At 34.7% G+C, this 20,306-nt stretch overlaps 1 protein-coding gene across 1 annotated transcript in view; it reads right to left on the minus strand.

Moving 5' to 3' along the window:
• Nucleotides 1-20,306, minus strand: part of LOC137930634 (uncharacterized) — a 115,093-nt gene that overhangs the window by 88,619 nt on the left and 6,168 nt on the right. The window contains exons 2-6 of the mRNA XM_068773943.1: nt 13,741-13,850; nt 8,075-8,289; nt 4,455-4,643; nt 2,932-3,075; nt 1,519-1,612 (exon numbers count right to left, since the gene is read on the minus strand). Of these exons, the coding sequence (XP_068630044.1) occupies nt 1,519-1,612; nt 2,932-3,075; nt 4,455-4,643; nt 8,075-8,289; nt 13,741-13,850 (752 nt within the window). The remainder of the gene's footprint in view (nt 1-1,518; nt 1,613-2,931; nt 3,076-4,454; nt 4,644-8,074; nt 8,290-13,740; nt 13,851-20,306) is intronic.

Genomic DNA, 20,306 nt, shown 5'->3' on the forward strand with positions numbered 1-20,306 from the left:
TGAAAGATTTTTTTTTATAACATACAGTCGTAAAATAACTGCCAACTTGCAAATCATCCTGTAAAATTTGTAATTCATGTTCATTACCTAATTAAATCTTTGCATTACTTTTCATTTTAAAGTATTTTAAAATGACTTAAAATCGTTGGAAAATGAAAATAAAATGAATTATCATACAATCATTACAGAATAAAAAGATTTTAAAATCAATGCAAATTAAAAATAAAACAGCTTATTTTATTTGAAACTGCAAATTAAATACTGGCGTATTTTAAAATGGTTTTGTTTTAAAAAAAAGGTTATATTTTAAATAATTTATAAGCCTTGAAAAGAAATGATTCTAACTATAATCCAGTAAAATAATATCCGCAGAAAAATCTAAAGAAAGTTATTTGTTTAGATTGGTTTAAAAAAATTCTTATAGCTTCGCTTTATCATTATTTATGAATCAAAAGTAATTATAAACGATTCCCCGTATGGGGCACGTACAATGGAGGCTAATAGATGACGTGTTTACATTTCCCTCATGAGTATATCAAAACACAAGTAAAATTAGAGAGGCTATTGTAAAAAGGACGACGGGTATCCTCTCCCACCCCGTGAGGCTCACTAACTGCATAATAGCGGACACACGCCGGCAACGATCGTGGTCCATTGTAAGGAATGACTGCGCACCTCCGAGCCTACTAACAATATAACAAGCGATTACACCCGCCTTATCGCCCCACTGACTTTATTTATTTCATCTTATAGTCGCCTAGAGGTAACGTTTATATGATTTATTACTGAAATAATTTTATGGCAACACTTGTGTACGCTATTACGCATTTGATTTATTGCATATAAACACATGTAATTACTATAAAAGCAAGGCGAATATTTCAAAAAGGTTTACTTATATCGTCATCATTTCTGTCGCTGGATATCTATTGGTGAACAGAGGCGTCTTCCTTAGATCTAACAGTACCGGTTGTAAACACCACCAATGTCATGTGATCATTGCATGATGGTCGTTCTACTTCGTGCTTGCCGATCCGTGGTCTTTACATGAAACTTAGTCTAGAAGGTCCGTTACCGGTGTTGCGCTGCCCGCATCTAGCGATTTTCCGCGACTTTAATTAAATCGTCGGTACAGAGGGGCCTACCAACGCCGCGTCTACCGGCTTATGGTTGCCACTCGGTCACCTTTCGGCCCCATGAGCGATATGCCCCGACCACTACCACTTCAAACGAACAATTCTTCGAGCTACGTCGGTGACCTGGATTCCTCTTCGGATCTCCCTATCCCTTATTCGGTTGCGCAGCGAAACTCTGAGCGTAGTCTTCTCCATTCGTTCACTGGATGGCCTTGAGCCCTTTTATGAAGCCAAGCCAAGAAATGTATATTTCAAGATATCCTATAGTATCTTATTATATCTTCTTTGGCTTGCTTCTTGTGGCGATTTCAGATATGGCGCGTCTATAATGTTAGGGTTTAAGTAAAACTAATAGCTCGAATTAAAAATTTTTAATGCTTACCGATAGCTCTAGAGACTGCCAGCTGACCGTTGACCCGCCACGTACCGTAATGTATAACAGTTCCTCCGGACGACTCTATCCTCAATCTTTCATCCTGGAAGCAAAACTTCGTTAATTATTGTAATCATAAACTTGTATCGACTTAATCTAGAATACGAATATTTTATGTTAAGTATCAAAAATTAGTGGTGACAGCAGAAATCTTGTAGATACGTACTCTGGAGGGGGTGTAGAGTTACACGAAGAGTAGAAGCTGAATTTCCCCGGCGTCTTAGATATGCTTTTTCTTTCTTTTTTTTTCTTAATAAGGCATATCGACTACTTCACGTTACTGCCCACCCTGGGGTTGTCAAAAGACAAAGCCCGTATCTACCAATTATTCGTGTTTTAGATGGCAATTTATTCCAGAGCCTGATATACCAAAGTATGAAAAAATGTGTGTAAACTATTAAGGCAAAAAAGAAGTTTGATAGGCAAAGCTGGAGATATGAAAGAAATCTGTGAGCGTTTGAAGGAGGTACTTAATATTTAAATTTACATTTAAAAAATTCAGACGCTATGGAATCATAAACGATTAAAAACAAAGCCTTAAGATATGCGATCGCTGTCACTGAAATTGAAATAAGGTTATTTTTTAATAAGCCAAAGATGAAATCATTCATAAGTATTCAGTTTTGGTCAGAAATGTTATTATTTACTGATTTTACAGGTTTATCAAAAACAGGACTCTCGCTTTTATGTGCTTTTTTCAGATGCTAGGTGAATGTCATATTGGTAATCTATGAGTGGCATAGTCAAATAACAATATCTAACGGCGGAAATGATCATAATGATAACTGGTCGTTGATGATGGAGTCGACGATCTTTAAGGTGAACATCTTTTGAATCTTAAACCATTTACTCCATCCCCTATAAATCTCTTCAGTGTGAATATATGTTCTAATTTTTTTTTAATTTTGACTGAATTGTCCCTAAACAATAGTATCCCAATGGATTAAATTATCATAAAAGACTTCAACCATGCCTTTGTATTGTTGATTTTTACCAAAAATTTAATTTTGTGCAATTTGTTCTAAAATAGTGTATAAGCTTATTATATTGTAGTAAATTATAACAATTGATTTAATAAAATAAATATGAAGCTATTCTATTATTAGATGCTGCAGTTAGCCAAGATAATATATCTGTTATAAATTATGATCTTTGTTTAGTTGTTGTGGATGAAAATCAGGAACCAACCAGCCAGTGTAGGATGTTAAACCACAAAGTTGATGGTTAACTTTTAGATCGTCGGAAAACTTAGATCCAGGTCTTTTACGACCAGTTCTTTTGTAAATCTATAAGAGGAAACCTATATCCGGCATTGGACATCTGCGACTTAAATAATAAATATGATTGTCTTCAGAAACACACCTCCCGGTCCGGCTTGTGCGGGTGTACAAGTTGCATAAGACGCATGCGCTTTGCTAGTAGCGCCAGCGAGTCGCCGGCCCACGCTGCCAGCAACAAACGCCCTCGCACCACCACCGCCACTGCCGTGCTCCCTCCACACATGCGCTGTTAAAAACATCTCTTATTTAACATTCTTGAGTCGTAATAGCGTACGCTTACTAAACGACAGTTTAAACCAAGATAACATCTCTTGTTGCATTTAGTAACCTGTGGCGCAGTCGCATAAGTGACGCCCTTTCTCTCTTCGCTTTTCAGCGGATAGACACTCAATGCAATACCTACGGGGAGAGTATACCATAATTCCACACTTGGCAGGCGAGTTAGCGACACGCATGCCCATCCTCTGGAAACTTGTTTGTTAGCAGTAGCAATGCCGTATAATTATTGCACAAACTGTAAATTATATAAAATTGTATCTCGGGAATCGAACTGATGACCTCCGATCGCAAGTCTCAGTCCTCTACCGGGGTACCACTGCACTGGTGTGAATACATGCCAAGGTGATCGAGCAGCGCTAGCAAGACTAAGATATTCGCCTCCAGACTATCGCAATGATAATTAAATATGTAATTTAACTTTCTTTTAAAATATATAGTCCCCGTGATTTTCTTTCGTGTCTTTCGCTCTGTCTCGAATAACAATAATAATAACTTAAGGAAAATCTGAATTAAGGCTTTTTCAAGTTCGGATAATTTCCAAAAAAAAAAACACTTGACAGGTTAAATATAAAGTGACAATATCAAATATTTACAAAATTTACGAAAACGAATTAAATATTCGGTAAACATAAAGTCGAAGAAAAAAAATTAAATATTTATGCAGGTGGTAATAATTTTGTTCGATAAAGTAAATATTATTTGTTTAAAAAAAAATACTGTTATGTGTTCTGAATTATGACAGAAGGTCAACCGTATAATTAGTACAAACTCGAGTTTTATTATTTAATTTTAGCTTAAAATTTTATCACACAAATCCTAATATTCTGTGTAAATACCGTTACAATGGTAATGAAACCGCTGAGATGATGAGATGAGGCTTAGGAAAAAAAAACATGAAGGTTGTGACCGTGAACGCTAACAGCAGACGGTCGAAACAGCCGATGCTTTTCCCGGTCTCGCGACGCTAATAGCTAAGCCGCGGTACAATGATTTTGGTAACACATTTTTTAACATATTGATCAACTTCCACGAATCGTACACATATTAAAGGTAACTCTCTTTTCTACTCTCTTTTGTACTAATGTGAAATAGGAGTAGAATACTAAAGATCTCTCTCTCTCTCTCTCTTTTCCTTGTGTTGTATTTCTCTCTGATAAAAGTGACCTTTCTGAAAAAATTGTAATGCTATGTTACGCCATCTGTGCCGGTCTTCGGCGGTGCGTATTGATTCGGCTATTGTTGTATCAGGTGGTTGGACATGATCGTCTTTCATCCGCTTTTCCGGTGAGGCCCGAAAGCTAAGGTAGCGATGACAACAACCGATACCTTATGATTGCTTTTCCTCACGAACTGTGCGTCTGTTCTCAGGAAGGCTTCCCGTACGGCACGCTGCAGGTCAGTCTGGAAGTCGCGGCTTTCCACTAGGTATTGATGCAAATGGGCCGCGCAGTACGTCGCCGCTGCGGAACCTGCGTGCCCGTCATACACTGCATAGAAACTCGTCGGCTCCGTCGCCTGGAAAAACAGAAAAATCTCTTGTAAATAAACTATCACATTTACATTAAAGCAAAGTGTAAAATTAAAGTAAATAATAATCATTGCAGCCCATAAATTTGAAAAAAGAAGAGAGAAGATCATCCGTCTATCTAGTGGGTGGAAATCCTGCGCTTCGTTTGCCGGTCAATGGTATTTACTTTAAGGTCCAAGCGGCCAACTATTCTGCGCGTCCTTTGCTATACTACAACTTGCTAATTCGCTGGACTATGTGGGTTACATTCGTTTGTCTACTGATTTCCTCATTCTTGCCTCGATCTCTGAAAAGTATTCCAGCCTTCTCCACGGCTCGTTGAGCGAATGTAATGTAAGCACGCATGTGAATATTGTTGGTATTCATTTTTAGTCTCTCATAATAAGTCCCTACAATAACAATAATATCCAAATATTAACAATTTAGCCGTAGACGCGCGCGAATAAGCGCCAGCGCATGAACGGTCGTTATGGCGATCTGTAGGGGAAATCTACGCTTTGCAGTGGACCTCTACACAGGGTGACATAATGATGGTGATGATGATTAACAATTTCCTAATTATTGCTATTAGGTGGAGTATTTTTCAGGTCTTGCAATATTAGGTTTTATTTATGATATTAATTTTTTTTTCAAATAACTAAAACAGGCAGGTAATTTTTTTTGGAAATTTTTCAATCAACAAGTCTACCGATTTACTCCTTATACCGTTTCTCGAGCAGATCAATAAAAACAATGATAGCCATCACACAATACTTCCAAGTTACCGAAATACTATTTTAATATTTCGGAATGTAGAGATATATCCATGTTATATATACATTAAACATCTAAAAGTGACTCGTGGCAATTATGTAGTCTCAATTACACGATTTATAAATATAATAATCGTCACAAATATTATTTATTAATTTAAGTCAGTAATAAGTTATTGATAATATAACATAGTAAAAGTAAAAGATAATCGCAATATAATTGTACCGTGTGATCATAGAGCAAAGCCTTCGTAGTGATTCATACATTGAACATTTATTAATGAATATCATTAACTGCTGCAAAAACTATATATACAATCACACTAATAGAATGTTAGACATAGTGCGGGAGATAAAACAACTTTAAAATGACTATTTTGAATAGTCCTTTTTTAGAAAATTAGCCTTTTAATATTTACGTTAATATAATTCTACAGTCAACAGGAATTGCAATAACCGCGAGTAGGTACTGATGCAACAGCGTCATGCTAGATTGCTTTACGCACCTATACGTAGGTATTACGAATAGTTATAATAACATACCCTAATTAGAAATAAAATACACAACTATTACTAACAAAAGCGATGATCATTTCGCTTATTAAAAGTTGTCCACTACTAGACATATGGTTCCTCATAGATTAACCCATAAGACAGTTGTGAAGCGGGCTGCGTCAAGCGTCGTCAGATAACCTTAATAAGGTCATCTATCCACTTTGTGAGTCGACATCCTATGCTGCGTTTGGTGGTCTGAGGTCTCTATTCCAGAACCTTAAAGTCCAAGCAGCCTATTCTGTGCGCTACCTACCCACTGCGTCAGCCAATTGCCAATCCACCGGACCATTCGATTACTTTCGTTCGTCTGCGGATCTCGTAATTTCTGATATGATCACGTAAACAAATCCGGAGTATAACCTTCTATATAACTGGTCGAGTTACTCTGAGATTATAAAAGTTGCTGTTATCGAATGCCATATTTTTCATAAAACATTTAATATCTATGATCAGGGCTCGAGTTTTATCATAAAAAGTTTATGACAAAAAGAACTTTCGTAACGAATAAATCTCGAATCCGATTCAACTGTTTTTACGTCTACGCTACAGAACGTTTAGGCTCCGGCGGCCGTCCGTTACTTTCGTTAGTCTGTGGATCTCCTTATTTCTAATTCGATATCTCCATGGCTCGTTGAGCGACTGTGAACCTCGTAATGAGGCCAGCCAGAAATGTTTTAAATACAAACACATAAAACACGGAACAAAATGTGCACGTTACTCGAAAACCAGTATTCTGCGTGCTGTTCAAAGGCCGATGACTCAATCATATAACTTTTGTCATATATTATTAAAAAAATAATTCTTATTTGTACAATATAAAATAATTAAATATATCAAACAACAGTGGATATGTACGATTTTCATTAAAATAAATATAAATAGAATGTCAAATTCTAATAATGTATAAAACACTATTTTGTAATTGCAAGCGTTAGCTAGTAATTTGCTACGTGCATATAATGCGCCCGATATATCGGATAGATTCCCAAACTATACGGATTTCCCCGAACGGTCGAACGGAACGTTAGGGAAATCACACCGCATTCTTTTATTGTTATCGTACCGTGTCCTTAATCCGAAATACACGGCTGACGAAACATTCAAAGCTTTCTGCTTACGGGTTGGATTTTAAACTTTACGGAAGTGAATTAAATGGAGTCCTGGTGTTAATATATAATAATTACAATCACCATCATCATTTCAGCCGTAGAACGTCTACAGCTGGACAAAGGCTGCCCCATATATTTCTAGTAGAACCGCTTGGAATCAGTTTGCATCCGACGTCTTTTAGCGACTTTAACAAAGCCGTCTATCCACCTTGAGGGGCGTCCAACGCTGCACTTACTGGTGGGTGTACTCTACTCTTAAGACTCCAGCAGCCATTAATTCTGCACGCTATTTTCCCTGCCTAAGTACCACCGTTCCAAAGAAGTGCCAAGTGCACTTCAAATTACCCAAATTGCTTGGCTATGACAATTACTTTCGCTCGTCTACGTATCACCTCATCATAGCTTCATTTATTTGGACATAGGTTTTTAAAGTTTGATGAACAGAATAAATAAATAATATTAATAATTGAATAAAATGAATTAAATAAATAAATAAACGGGGTGAGCCCAGTACCTCCATCATAAAGAAATTTTTATTTGATGATATTGTATCCTCTTGGTGTCAAAAGTACTTACCATATTGAGTATACTTTTAATAACAAATCTAACGAGAAAAGCAACAGCAACTCTGTCTAAATATTGAATAACATTGACTAATCGATTCTCCACTTTACGTCATCAACCACTAAAATTATTTTTTATCCATGGCGAGAAATGTAGTGGATTAATAAGACACCTATAAATAATAAGGCACGGGGTGAGAAATATAAGCTAAAATTATATTTATTCGGAAAACTTGTTAAAAATTAAAAAGATGACATCCGCTATTATAGCATTTGTTTTCTGTGAGACAGGGTTACTAGCGTTCTGTAGCGCCATTTCGGTTTCGGCAGCACTGTAGACTATAAATGGTTTGACACTAGCTTATAATATGCCTACTCGTCCTTCCGCCAATAAAAAAGAAATTCGTTTTTTTTTTACACAAATCAATTCAAAACTCACTTCGATGCCGAACAGAGCTTCCAAGTTGCCGATGACAACATGCCGGTCCTCCATGACGCGACGGATGTTCTTTGTGGCGAGGGCGACGGTACGCGTGTCTCGGGGCAGAAGGGCCGGCGGAGGTAGCGAGTCCAGCTGCGAGTTGTCCAAGTAGCGGAGGCAGACGGCGTTGACTCTCGCTATAACTGCTTGCATTAATCGCAGCGCTATAAACGCTGCAACGAAAGGATAATATTTATTATAATCGGTCTTCCATCATCGCATAACTACCAAAACTCAATTTTATAACTCAGTTTACCATGTCTATAAGTAATAAACTGGTAACAAAAGCACTTATTAAAGTTTCTAAATGTCATTATTATCAAAATTGAACTTTCAAATCAAATTTTATAAAAGATGAAATACTGGGCAGACCACATAGCACGCAGAACAGAGGGCCGCTGAGACCTTAAGTTTTTGGAGTGGATAAATAACAAGAAAATACTTTAATTCTCTTATTGCATTATATTATTACCTCTTTAATCATTGTAATTAATTACCAAAAAAAAAACTTTCTCTTCTAATACGAAGGCCCAACTGAGATTGATGGACGTATCTTTCGAATATTTAATAAAACACTAAATACGTCAGAATTTTCTAAATTTCAGCATTAGAGATATTATTTTCCACAATAAATACACTATAAATCAAACCTGTGACCTGTGAGTTATAACCTACATTTCTAAACTACCTATTAACTTATCTTTATCTGTACATGTGTCTTTGTTTATACCCGAATTATTTGATAATAAATATTTGAGTACGTAAATTATTCTAAATGCAATAGAAAGACAATATCCGTGCAGTATGGACGGAATCTAGATCAAGTATATCAAGATGCATTGGGCGAATATTGATTGATTGGACATACAATGGCATCTATATATCGCAAGATACATTCTGCTTAGTGTTACATTTAAAGATAGAAGAATAAAACACGAGTGCAGTAAACTCTTGATTAGGTAAATCTATTTGCTACACTAAGTTATGACAAAATGGTTTTCAAATTTCTTTTCTTCTTCTGTCTTTTGCACTCTTGTCAGAGTGGTCGAGGTCATGCCCCGATCGGTTCTTGTGCCCCCGCTGCTCGTCGTGTAATTTTGCGGAGTGAGAGCATTCATTTATTTTTTAGTGGCAGTTTTGATGAGACCTGACCATTCTGTTGGATAGTGTCAATGAGATCTCTTGTCTCTTTACTTAGCCTTGCACCAACTAACGTTCCATTGAGTCTTCATTACGAGTGACATGTCTAAAGAACTTGAAGATTTGTATTCGTAGTCTCTTTTGTGTTAAGTTCGTTGAGGATCGAAACCCTGGTTCGGTGCGGCGGCCACGGGATTCTGAGCATCCGTCTCCATCAGCACGTTCCAGGGGTAATTTTCCGACGATCCAATATTTTCAGCGTCCAAGTCTCGGTTCTATATGAAAATATTATTCAGAGTACCAGTTTTCTCACGAGTCGATCATTTGTGTTTCTGGTTATTCTGCAGTCTTTTCAGATCTTTGCGAGATATTCAGATTTTCTACTGAGGATCTAATCAAGACCCAACGTGTCCGAATCATATCTTAGCAGCCTCCAGCCATGATGATGGTGGAGCCCATGCAAACGTAGCTTTTAGCTACTTCGCGTCCTGCTATAGTTTAGGTCTGGTTGGCTGTTAGCGCAAAATTCAATAGTGATTTTGATCTTGTCGTGATTGCAAGTCCAACGACGAGATCTTCAAGCTTTTAGTACATATTTAATATTTAAGCAATTATTTGCACGTAGGCGGCTTTATTACTATAATTTATTAATATTAATATTACAAGTCACGGTGAAAAGTATGAAGTACGGGTATAAATATAAGAATATGTATGCATGTCAGAAATAGGCTAGAATATGAATGGGTGTGCATATGTATGTTAATACCAATAAAAATCTATAATAGATAAGCTATGCTTACGTAATGTATATAAAATATAAATGGTACCGAAAAACACAATCAAACTGATATTAGGTCTCTTTTCATAAAATATAACGGTACAATAATACTATAGCACTTTTGCGACGATGATTTCTACCGTCAGAGCGATGTGAGCTGATAGATACATAACTTCTCAGCATTCCATGTATTCACCGTGTCGGGGGCCGGATTCATCACGTTCTAGGTAGAGGCCTCCTTGCATAGCAATTGTCTTTACCTTCATTGCCCAGACTCTTCACCCTTCTTAACCAGATTATAAAAGGTTATTCCAATGTTACTTTTGAAGTTCTTTCCGCAGATAAGCTGATGTAGCTGCTATAGAAAAATTTCATTGCTTTCGCTCTTACCTTCACGGCATGAAAATTCACTGTGAATTCATTCATAATTATTTCAAGTCGTGTATTCCAATATAAAACTCTTAAATAAGAAAGTTACTTAGTTAATTAAAAGCACTATCTATAATCAAGCACAAAAACACGTTCATTTGGCAAATAAAACAGTAGTTCGCCAATATTTTGTTTCATTTTTACATTTTCATGGTTATAGCCAGATGTTTGGCAATTTAAAGTGGCAGTGGCAAGGCCACAAAACACTAAGAACAAATAGCAGCTGGGGCCTTGAGGTTCTTAAAAAATCACTACTGACCAGCCAGCGCAGTGTAAGCGTCCACCCACAAAGAGAACAGATTTGCTAAGGTCGAACAAAGACGATGGATGCAGGTCGCTTCCTACCAGTTCTCTTGGAAAACTGTGAGGGAAACACACGTCCAACAGACGTTATATTCCTGTAATGATGATGATGCTTTCCATAATTATAACACTGTAATATGCGATTATTACTATTTTTATTCACTAAATACCGACAAAAAAAACTACACGCACATAGATCTATACTATGTGTATTTGTTTTAATCCAACCGCAAACCAATGTAAGTCGATATCGTCCATGACCGATGTTCATTGATACCGCCGTAACAATGGGGTCAAGTAAAATAAAATATACTATTATTAGTAGATTATTAAGAGATAAGTAGACGACCAGAAAGTAACCCCCGCATAGCCTAGCAGATTAGCAAGTTGAATGATGATGTTGAATTGATGGCTATGAGCGGACCACATAGAGCGCGCAACGTATAACCGCAGGACCCTTTAGGTTCTGGAGTGGAGACCACGGACCTGCAAGCGCAGTGTAAGACGTCCACCAATAAAGTGAACAGACGACCTTATCAAGATCACCGGAAGCAGTTAGATGCATGCCGCTTACAACTGATCCTATCAGAAATCATTGGGTAGCCACAGACCAGCAACAGTGGATATCCTGAAGCTGAAATGATAATTGTAAGAAATGTGATTTATAAATCAGCAATTGTGGTTGGTATTTAATAGCATCCTATACTTTAAAGGTTGTCTTTTTTCCTAGTCATTGAGTAAAGTTTGAAAATGTTTACCAAAAAAATTAAAACAAAAATAAAAATAGTATCTTTTCTTCGGAGTACACGTCTGTTAACTATCAGAACAAGCAGCGTAACGACATTTTGGAGCTAGCGATAATAAGCAAACAGAGCGACGAACTTCGAAAAACTTCGAATGAGCAATGTACTGCTACATGAGTAAATCACGAAACGGTATTTGGACTTTAGTAATGGTGTTTGTAGATTAAAGAAGAACAAATAAAATGTACATAAAATGAACTCTCATTTAACCGCATTTCAGTCATTTCAGCTGCTGAATGTCCACGGATCAATAAAAGCCTCCCCCATAGATATTCTGGCCTCCATCTAAGGGTTTTCGATGTCGTTATTACAAACGTATAGAGAAACCCTGAGGCCTCTACAAGGCTTTAAGCTTGTCAATACGAACGATAGAGATATTGGCAGTACTTGCGTCAGTCCAGAGGGTAGGTGATCGTGATTTCAGCCCTTTTATCCTCCACTTTGCAACAACTATTAGCTTTTCCATATTATACGAAATAATCCGTGCAATATAGCCGGCGTAATTGAGTATTTTTCGCGAGCAGTTTGTAGTATACTAGTTAGTCTTTTGTTTCTTTACGAATTAGGGCGGCGCTCTCCACGGAATTCTTTACATAAACCAATATCTGTTGGTGCCAAATGTCAAGAATTTATCTCAAATTCTTCTATTTTTTGCCTTCTATGAGAGTTAAGCGTCCAGCTTTCGCACGCTTACAGAAATATCGAGAAAGCGCGGGCACGCATTAGTTTTAATTTCTACCGTACGTAACATATTAAATTGCTGCTGTAACATGTATAAAAAATGTGTTGTAACTTTTTTTAACTGGCCAGAGGCGTTGAGCATTTTCTTTAAACTGGAACCAACAAACGGCACTATTGTGTACGATTATATAAAGAGATCTCATATATTATAAAAATATTTATAGTGTTTCGTAATAACTCTCTGCTTTTAACTTTATTAAATTTTACTTCAATATATTTGTATAAGATAATAGCAGTGCTTAAACTGAAGAAATGTGCGCTCGATGATGTAACAAAACAGACCGTAGGCGATAACGTGCTAAATGATATCATACACCATCACCGCAACCCATTGATCATTGTTTACCAACAGCGATTCGTGACTCACATCTATTGCTTTTTATTACACAAAGTTACGAGACTATCAACGCGTTTAATTCATTATTACGTTTAGACCGTGTTATGATTGCTACCTTGAATTCTGATATATAAAATCTTATTGCCTAATATAACAGGGTGCCTAAATCAACCTTTTGAAGGAATAAAGTAATGGTGTTAGTAGTAATCCAACAATGTATAAAAAGTCGTGGTACGTTTTTATGTCACTACATTACATAGGACATTTTTTAAATACGGTCGGTTAAAGTTAAAAAGGTAATAAATTTGAGTACATGGTTTTACAAAAAGTGGTATATTTTTCTAAAATCATAGCATTGTACATTATACAAAATCGGTTACGCTAAAATCAGTGAAAAAGTTATAAAAATTACGTCATTATGTTTCTGTAATTAACCACCAAACGAATTCTACATGACGTTAATTTATGGGAAAACATACATTTTTGGGACATTTATGGGAAAACATACAATTGCATCACATTTGCCATCCAACTACCCAGAAATTCACATAAATATTGTCGGTAATAAAAATCAACTTTTTTTATAACAGTAACTACAGCCCTATTGCGTAAAACTACATTATAATATTTAAACACTGCTGCAAATGTCTCATTTTAAAAGGCCCGTAGAGACCAAATAATAATAATAATAAATAAAAGTCAATAATTCTTCCCGTAAACATTATTAAATGAGGTTTTAAATGTAAATTTATTTAGGTCTCATTATTTTGTTTATTTTTTTTATAAAGAATATATATGTAACAATATGATGCTTTAGTCAAGTGTCGCAAGAGATACACTCTTCTGTTAATAAAACTACCTTATGAGTAATATGCAAGAATAGAAGGTTGGTAAACAAGATATATATTTTAATTACTTGAAAACCTCCTGTAGTTCAAAGTGACAATAAAAAGTTTATAGTGAAAAAAGTAACAAAGAACCAAACATAAATCTGAATTCCTGCGTTATCAGGTCGAATAACGTGTAAAAAAGTCGTGGAAAGAATCCGATAGAATCATTTTATCTGTGTAGAAATGTCAGTGACCCCGTATACCTGATTCGTCAGTGTGGAAACCAAACTCTTTGGGGTGTTTCTCCGCAGCCGCTCGCACTTCGTCGAGGATAATCCGCTGCAGCGGCGTCATCAGTGTCGGTGGGCATTGTCTGTCAACAAGTGGGAAAACGTTATGTGTGCATACAAATGAACTCGGAATAATTACTATTCCAAAGTCTCAGGCTTCATATAAAACCTTCGTTGAAACTTATAAACGACAACAAAGAATAGAAAGAGACAGAGATACATAAGAATAAATATTTCTCCATCAAGCCTGTTGACACCGTTATAACTTTTATCGACCACTCTTGATAACTCTTATTTGTTGTAAGTATTATAAGTATAAAAGAAACTGGAATAAAGTTATTATTTTAAAATATATGTATTCAAAAAGAATATTTTTTGCAACAATGAAAATTTATATTCACAAAGAGAAAATATATTTAATACCCTATCAAGCGTAATGCATTAAATAATACTTATATTTACATGAAAGTAAAAAGTATACATTGTTTATTCATTGTGTTTTATATGGATAAAATTATTATTTATTTATTCCGAACAGTACACCAGGAGCAGATGCATTAAAATGATACAATTCAGTGTTACAACAGTTTTAAACTCTGATGCACCTGCTTATATAAGGTGTTAGCTAAAAGGGAAATGCTTATAATTGGTGAATCATCAGCCAAAGGATATCTACTGCTGAACATGGGCCTCGCTCATACATCACCAAGAAGATCGATTGGAAGCAGCATGCATCCAACTTATGTTCTTCCAACGACTTCAAAATTATCGTCTGTTCGTCTTGTGATTGTAAAATGTTATTGATAAATATTTATTTATTTTAACCTATTCCTATAATGCTCTTATTTTATCTGACCACGTATTTATAACAGAATATTTACAATTCATAAGAATTAAAAGGTTTTTTTTAAAGGGCAAAGCAAAGTATACGATCCATGGAGCGTATTTACTTCCAGATCTTATATAGATTAAAACAAAGATGTCAAACGCTCTGGAGGCATTCAGGGCTAAATCTAAAACATATTACCTAAACTATCTAATAGATTCAGGCGTTACCTCGCGGAAGTCGATCCTAACTAAGAAAAAGACTAATATATAGCTACTTCCGCTATGCAGCAGTAGTCGTGCAACGAAGTGAAGTGTTAGTCACTAACATCTCTTGAGGATGCCCTGTGGAGGGGTAAAACACGTGTAGAGAGTAGATTAACGGTGTTTGTTGTGTTTCGCATTGTTTACCGCACGCGCATTTATCAGCGGGCTGGCAGACAGTGCACTTCATTGCACGACTACTGCTGCGTAGCGGAAGTAGCTATATATTAGTGCTTTTTTGAATATGACTTTAACATCTCTCCTATATCATTGATACAAATTCTTAGGAGAAATGAAGAAATTATTACATATTTTCCTAAGAATCAACAACAAAAGACATAGTTAACACAAATCTCGCTACATGGTGTGTCTTGACAATAAATGCAAACCAATTTAAATTAATAGAATCTGTAACGGACATTGTTGATAGACATGTAGATATTCTATTGTTGCTTAATATCATCAATAACGGTCTATATGCATGATTAATTTGTTTACTTTAAAACACACACGCACGCATACTAATTGACAAAGAAACAATATTTACGTTTTCCTCTATATACGACAATAACAGACGTGATGGTATATTTTATGCATAACGTATAATCTTCGTAGGGTGTATGGTTATAGATATAAAAGCTTTAAACTTGTGAATGTATATCTCATTTATTACAAACCTATTTCCAATCACTATGTGTAAATTGATTATTCTGTAACATATCAAATTTTTTTTTCTTCTATTACAATGCGACATGACAACATGACCAATAACTTCCGGCAGTACAAGGTCTACAGGGACAGAGAGTAAACAATAATGAATTTTGATATGTAGTACATCGTTCGCATTTTGAAAACTGTCATTTTTCCCACAGTTAAGACAAAGCTACAGTTTACAGAATTACGTGCATGTCGTAATGCACTTTTAACAATATATACTACGAGTAACAACAATGTGATGCGTTAAACTTAGGTAATGATCGGAGTGCGGGAATTGCGGTACGGGGCTTTTTTAATGTATTATCATTCCGTTATTTATTACGTCTAAAACTATTGATTTATGGACAAGGTGTAACATACATTAATTAACAGCAAACGAACTATTCACTGGTTTAAAAGCTTTTGCTATATTTGCCTATAACCAGTCATCTTATATGTATGTCTGGTATGATGATTGGTTATAGGCAAATAGAGGCAAACAGAGATTCATATATGTATATATATATATATATATATATATATATATATATATATATACACACACACATTCGAATCTCTGTTTCCCTTGGTTACGCTCGAACTTGAAAATCGCTCCGATTTTATCGACGCCGACTTTACAGCTTTCATTCATCTTTTTTTATATCCCTGATACTTTGTAGAACGTCCCTATAAAAAAAATAAAATACATAACCCTGCGCGGTTTAAATTTGCAATGCCGGTAAATAAATTGCAAAGGCAGTTCGTGCAGTTGTTTCGACATCAATCTTAAAACATAGGTCTGTTTTTCACAGCGCCATATGACTTCGATCCCCGAATACATAAAAACATCAACGGTTTTATTTACGCACTAGAAAATAAAATTACGTTGTGTATCAAAATTTATTATAACAAACATTGTTTTTAAAACTGAACTTCTTTCTCCAATTGACTATGCAGCTAAGATAGGATAACGTCTGTTGGGTCTACAGTATTCAATCGTTTTAACATTAATATAAAACTTTTCAGATTAAGGTTAAGTTATTGAACGGTGAGACTGCTCATAAAATCTCAATAAAGTTAAGCCATCTTATAAAATGAACTAACTTATGTAAAAATGCTTCTTCCAGGAATATTAACTTCAAAATGTTAGTAAAAGTCGAAATTTTATTTAATATGTCTTTAATATATAAAATTCAAAACAGATTTATTCAAACATACATTTACATACCACCTATCACAGGCTCGGTATGCTGATCTACTAAGAAGAGTCTGCAAGAAACTCAACAGTTGATCATATTTAAATGAAATTTAACAATATTTGATATGTATATTATAATATCAACCATATAAATGAGTCAACAAACCAAGTCCCACATGTTTCAATCAACTAAAAACTCTTGATTGATAGAATAAGATTGCTATGATAAGAAGTATGTTGTCGAACTTAAATATATATGCGTACACATAGAGTGACGACATTTTTCTAAGAATTAATTAATTTTTCCAGACGTTACGATTTATTTTTATTTATTTATGATAATGTTTATTTATTATATCACTCACATAGTATCACTTAGTTGCCACGTGTGAAACAAAGTTGTATAAGCTTTTTGAGAACGAAATTTAGGCCTTACTAGTTTACTTTTATTCTTTGTATTTATCACGTGTCTGTAACTATTTTTAATAAGATTTTAAATTACGGCGCATAAATAATATGTTATTAAATATATATTGAGAAGCAACCAATAAAATCCCGTTCTATCAAAAATTTCGTATAAAAAGACTGTTATATAACTCTTAACATACGAATAACTGTGTTGCTTAATATATGCTACGTACATTGTATTGAAATCTGGATCTACGCTGTTGCCTTACTAGCATTGACAGATTCTGCAGATTCCGCGAGATTGAGAAAGCAAAAAACGATAAGTGCTTACCCTAAGCCTTGTTTATATAAATTCGTTTGAAGGCTCCACTAGAAACTTTGGCTCGGGCCGTTGCATTACATGTAATATTATCGGACTAGGATCAAAAAGGAGGAAAACGTTTTTATTCAATTTAACTAAGTTTTATTTTTAGTAACATACGAAAAATACACGACCTGTTTCAAATGTAGGGCGGACAGTAAAATAGCAAGGCCCGTTGAGTGCACTAAGTACGAAGGTACATTTTCCTTTGATAACACTATCGCACTAATACTGTGAGCCAAAGCGATTACCCGTAACCGGTGGTAAGACAAGTACCTCCATATAAACGCAACCGTATCGCCGGGCTACGCTCACTTGTAAATGTAGATCGATCTGTAATCTTACACTGTAGCAATGAGAAGAGAAAACAAACTTTACGGACATTCACATTTTCTCCGCCGGTTTCCTCTAGTTTCCTAAACTGGAGTAACGAAATAAAATGCCGACGCCGACGTCTGTACGACATAAAAAGTTCATTGACCCCGCTCTGTCAAATCAGTTATAGAATATAGCGTGAAATATACACACCAATTATTTTTCTCTCTTTATTAAAAAAAGCTTACAGATTAATAAAATTTTGAGAAGTTTAGATTAGAGAAAATATTAAATTTAAATTAAATTAATTCGCTAATTACACGCGTTCAACCCACACATAACGATAAATGTAAAACCAAATAAACCTTCACAACATATTTTATACGACTTTTTTATTTGTCTATTATTATATCTAGATATAGAAAATCTAATACGTAAAATGAATATCGATATCAATAGTTGAATATCGTGTATCATAATTTGAAAACGTAAAAAATAATATAAGATATCATTCATTAATAGGTTTTTAAACTTACGTTTATTTAAAAAAAGTATATTCTAATTAATAATAAAAAGTTTCAGATGATCATAGATATAAGAGAATCAATGTTCATATCAAAAAACAAAAAAAAAGTGTTCGAATCATAATAAAGAATTTTTTGTAACATATTTCATAAAACCGCCACAATTTGGTACAATAATTCATAATGTGAGTGTTCCTTAATGTTAATACTCAATGAGATAGGTACAATATTGTAATTGTTATCAATTATATCACAGGTTCAATAACTTAGTTAAAATAATGTTTTTGTTTAACGATTTAACGTACGTACAATTTGTAAACCTAAATTTATTTAAAGTATGTTGAAATTTTTATATAAAAATAAGCGGTGCATTGACCCGAGTAAACTATGTTTAAGGACGGAATAGTCTATTAATACATAAGGAAGAATAGATACAGAGAACATTTTTTGAAAGTTAAGCGTAGAGCGCCGACTCGGGCCTATCGCTCTGCATCCGCGCGCCCACGCACTCCCGCGCTAATTTGTGCATGAGCAACACCCGGCTGGGACACACGACACTCCATTTTATAAACCTTTCACTCTACACAGCGATATTTCTACCTATTTTATCAGCTTTTCTCGGATTTAAGCGTTAGGAAACCTCGTAGCCTTATGTTGAAGGATGCCGTTATAGGGGAGTTCAATCTGATTAAAGTTCTATCAAAATCCTTTTCTGCCATTTTTCCCAAGCGATCACTATGAATGATCCTATATGAATATACACTAATACCTCACTCTGCGTTGTGGTATCATTCTAAAAAAAGACAACGTCAAAGTAAATTAAGTTTTTTTTACAGCAAACCATGTAAAGATCAAACAAAACAACGCAACCGCGAAAATCTAACGACGCACGGTAAATTAGTACTTATCAAGCAGCAACGCAACTTCCAAAGAACGTAAAATAAAACGACGCAAAGCGAAGTATTGGTGTACCTAAAAATATTAAAAGAAATCCCTTTTATAAAATTTGTAAATATTTTCCGTGTATCAGTGTTTAGTGAAGGTAAAGAAATTTTTAAAATCGATGTAAAAATATATAACTTGAAGTTCATTTCAACTAATGTTTTGTATTCATAATAAAATATCAAATTTACGACATATCGATAATAATCTAAATGTAGATAAAAATAAATCACAAAATTTATTAATAAGTTAAAATTTCGAGAACTGGTCTCCCATTTCGGATATTTTCATATTTTCCTTAAATCGCAAGTAAACTGTTCTTATGAAAATAAAGACAGAAAACTACGAGGAAAACAGTAATAAGATTTTTAACAAATTAAAACACTTGTACCTAGCTAACAAACGTTCGATTTCATTCAAAATAAGAAAAGGCATGTTAGGTTGTATCAAATAAGAAATATCGTGGACCAGCATTACAATGTGTAGGAAATAGAAAATCTTTTACTTGTTGCAATTATAAAAATAAAATTTAAACAAAGTAAACAACCCGAAACATGTACTTTTACAATCGTCACGTATGATCTACTTTTCGTACAAAACAAGTCTATTTATTATTGGTTGGTGTAATAAAGCTTAATAATATTAAAGTTTTACTTCCTGCACAAAAATTACTTAAAATTAAAATTCCTTGTAAATAGGAACTCGCAACTTTAAGCAGCTGATAATAGAATATTTTAACGCTGATCTGTTTTTACTTTGCTTTACAATTACAATATCATTTGATAGATTATATTAAATACATGAGCAGAATAAAAAAAGAAAAATTTACATTATTCGTACAAATGTAAATACAAGAGAGCTAATCATGTATCACTCTCGTCTATATTCTCTATCTTCTAGACACTTTATTTTCTTCGCACATATTAGTCGATATTCGATTCTTATAACCTTTAAGGCTTTTATACGTCACTGCTTAAATAAAACTACAATTTGACAACTCCTAAGA

This window comes from Battus philenor, unplaced genomic scaffold, assembly GCF_028537555.1.
Source record: "Battus philenor isolate CCGP_79_NKW_IND1 unplaced genomic scaffold, ilBatPhil1.0.hap1 SCAF_6, whole genome shotgun sequence".
Lineage (NCBI taxonomy): Eukaryota > Metazoa > Arthropoda > Insecta > Lepidoptera > Papilionidae > Battus > Battus philenor.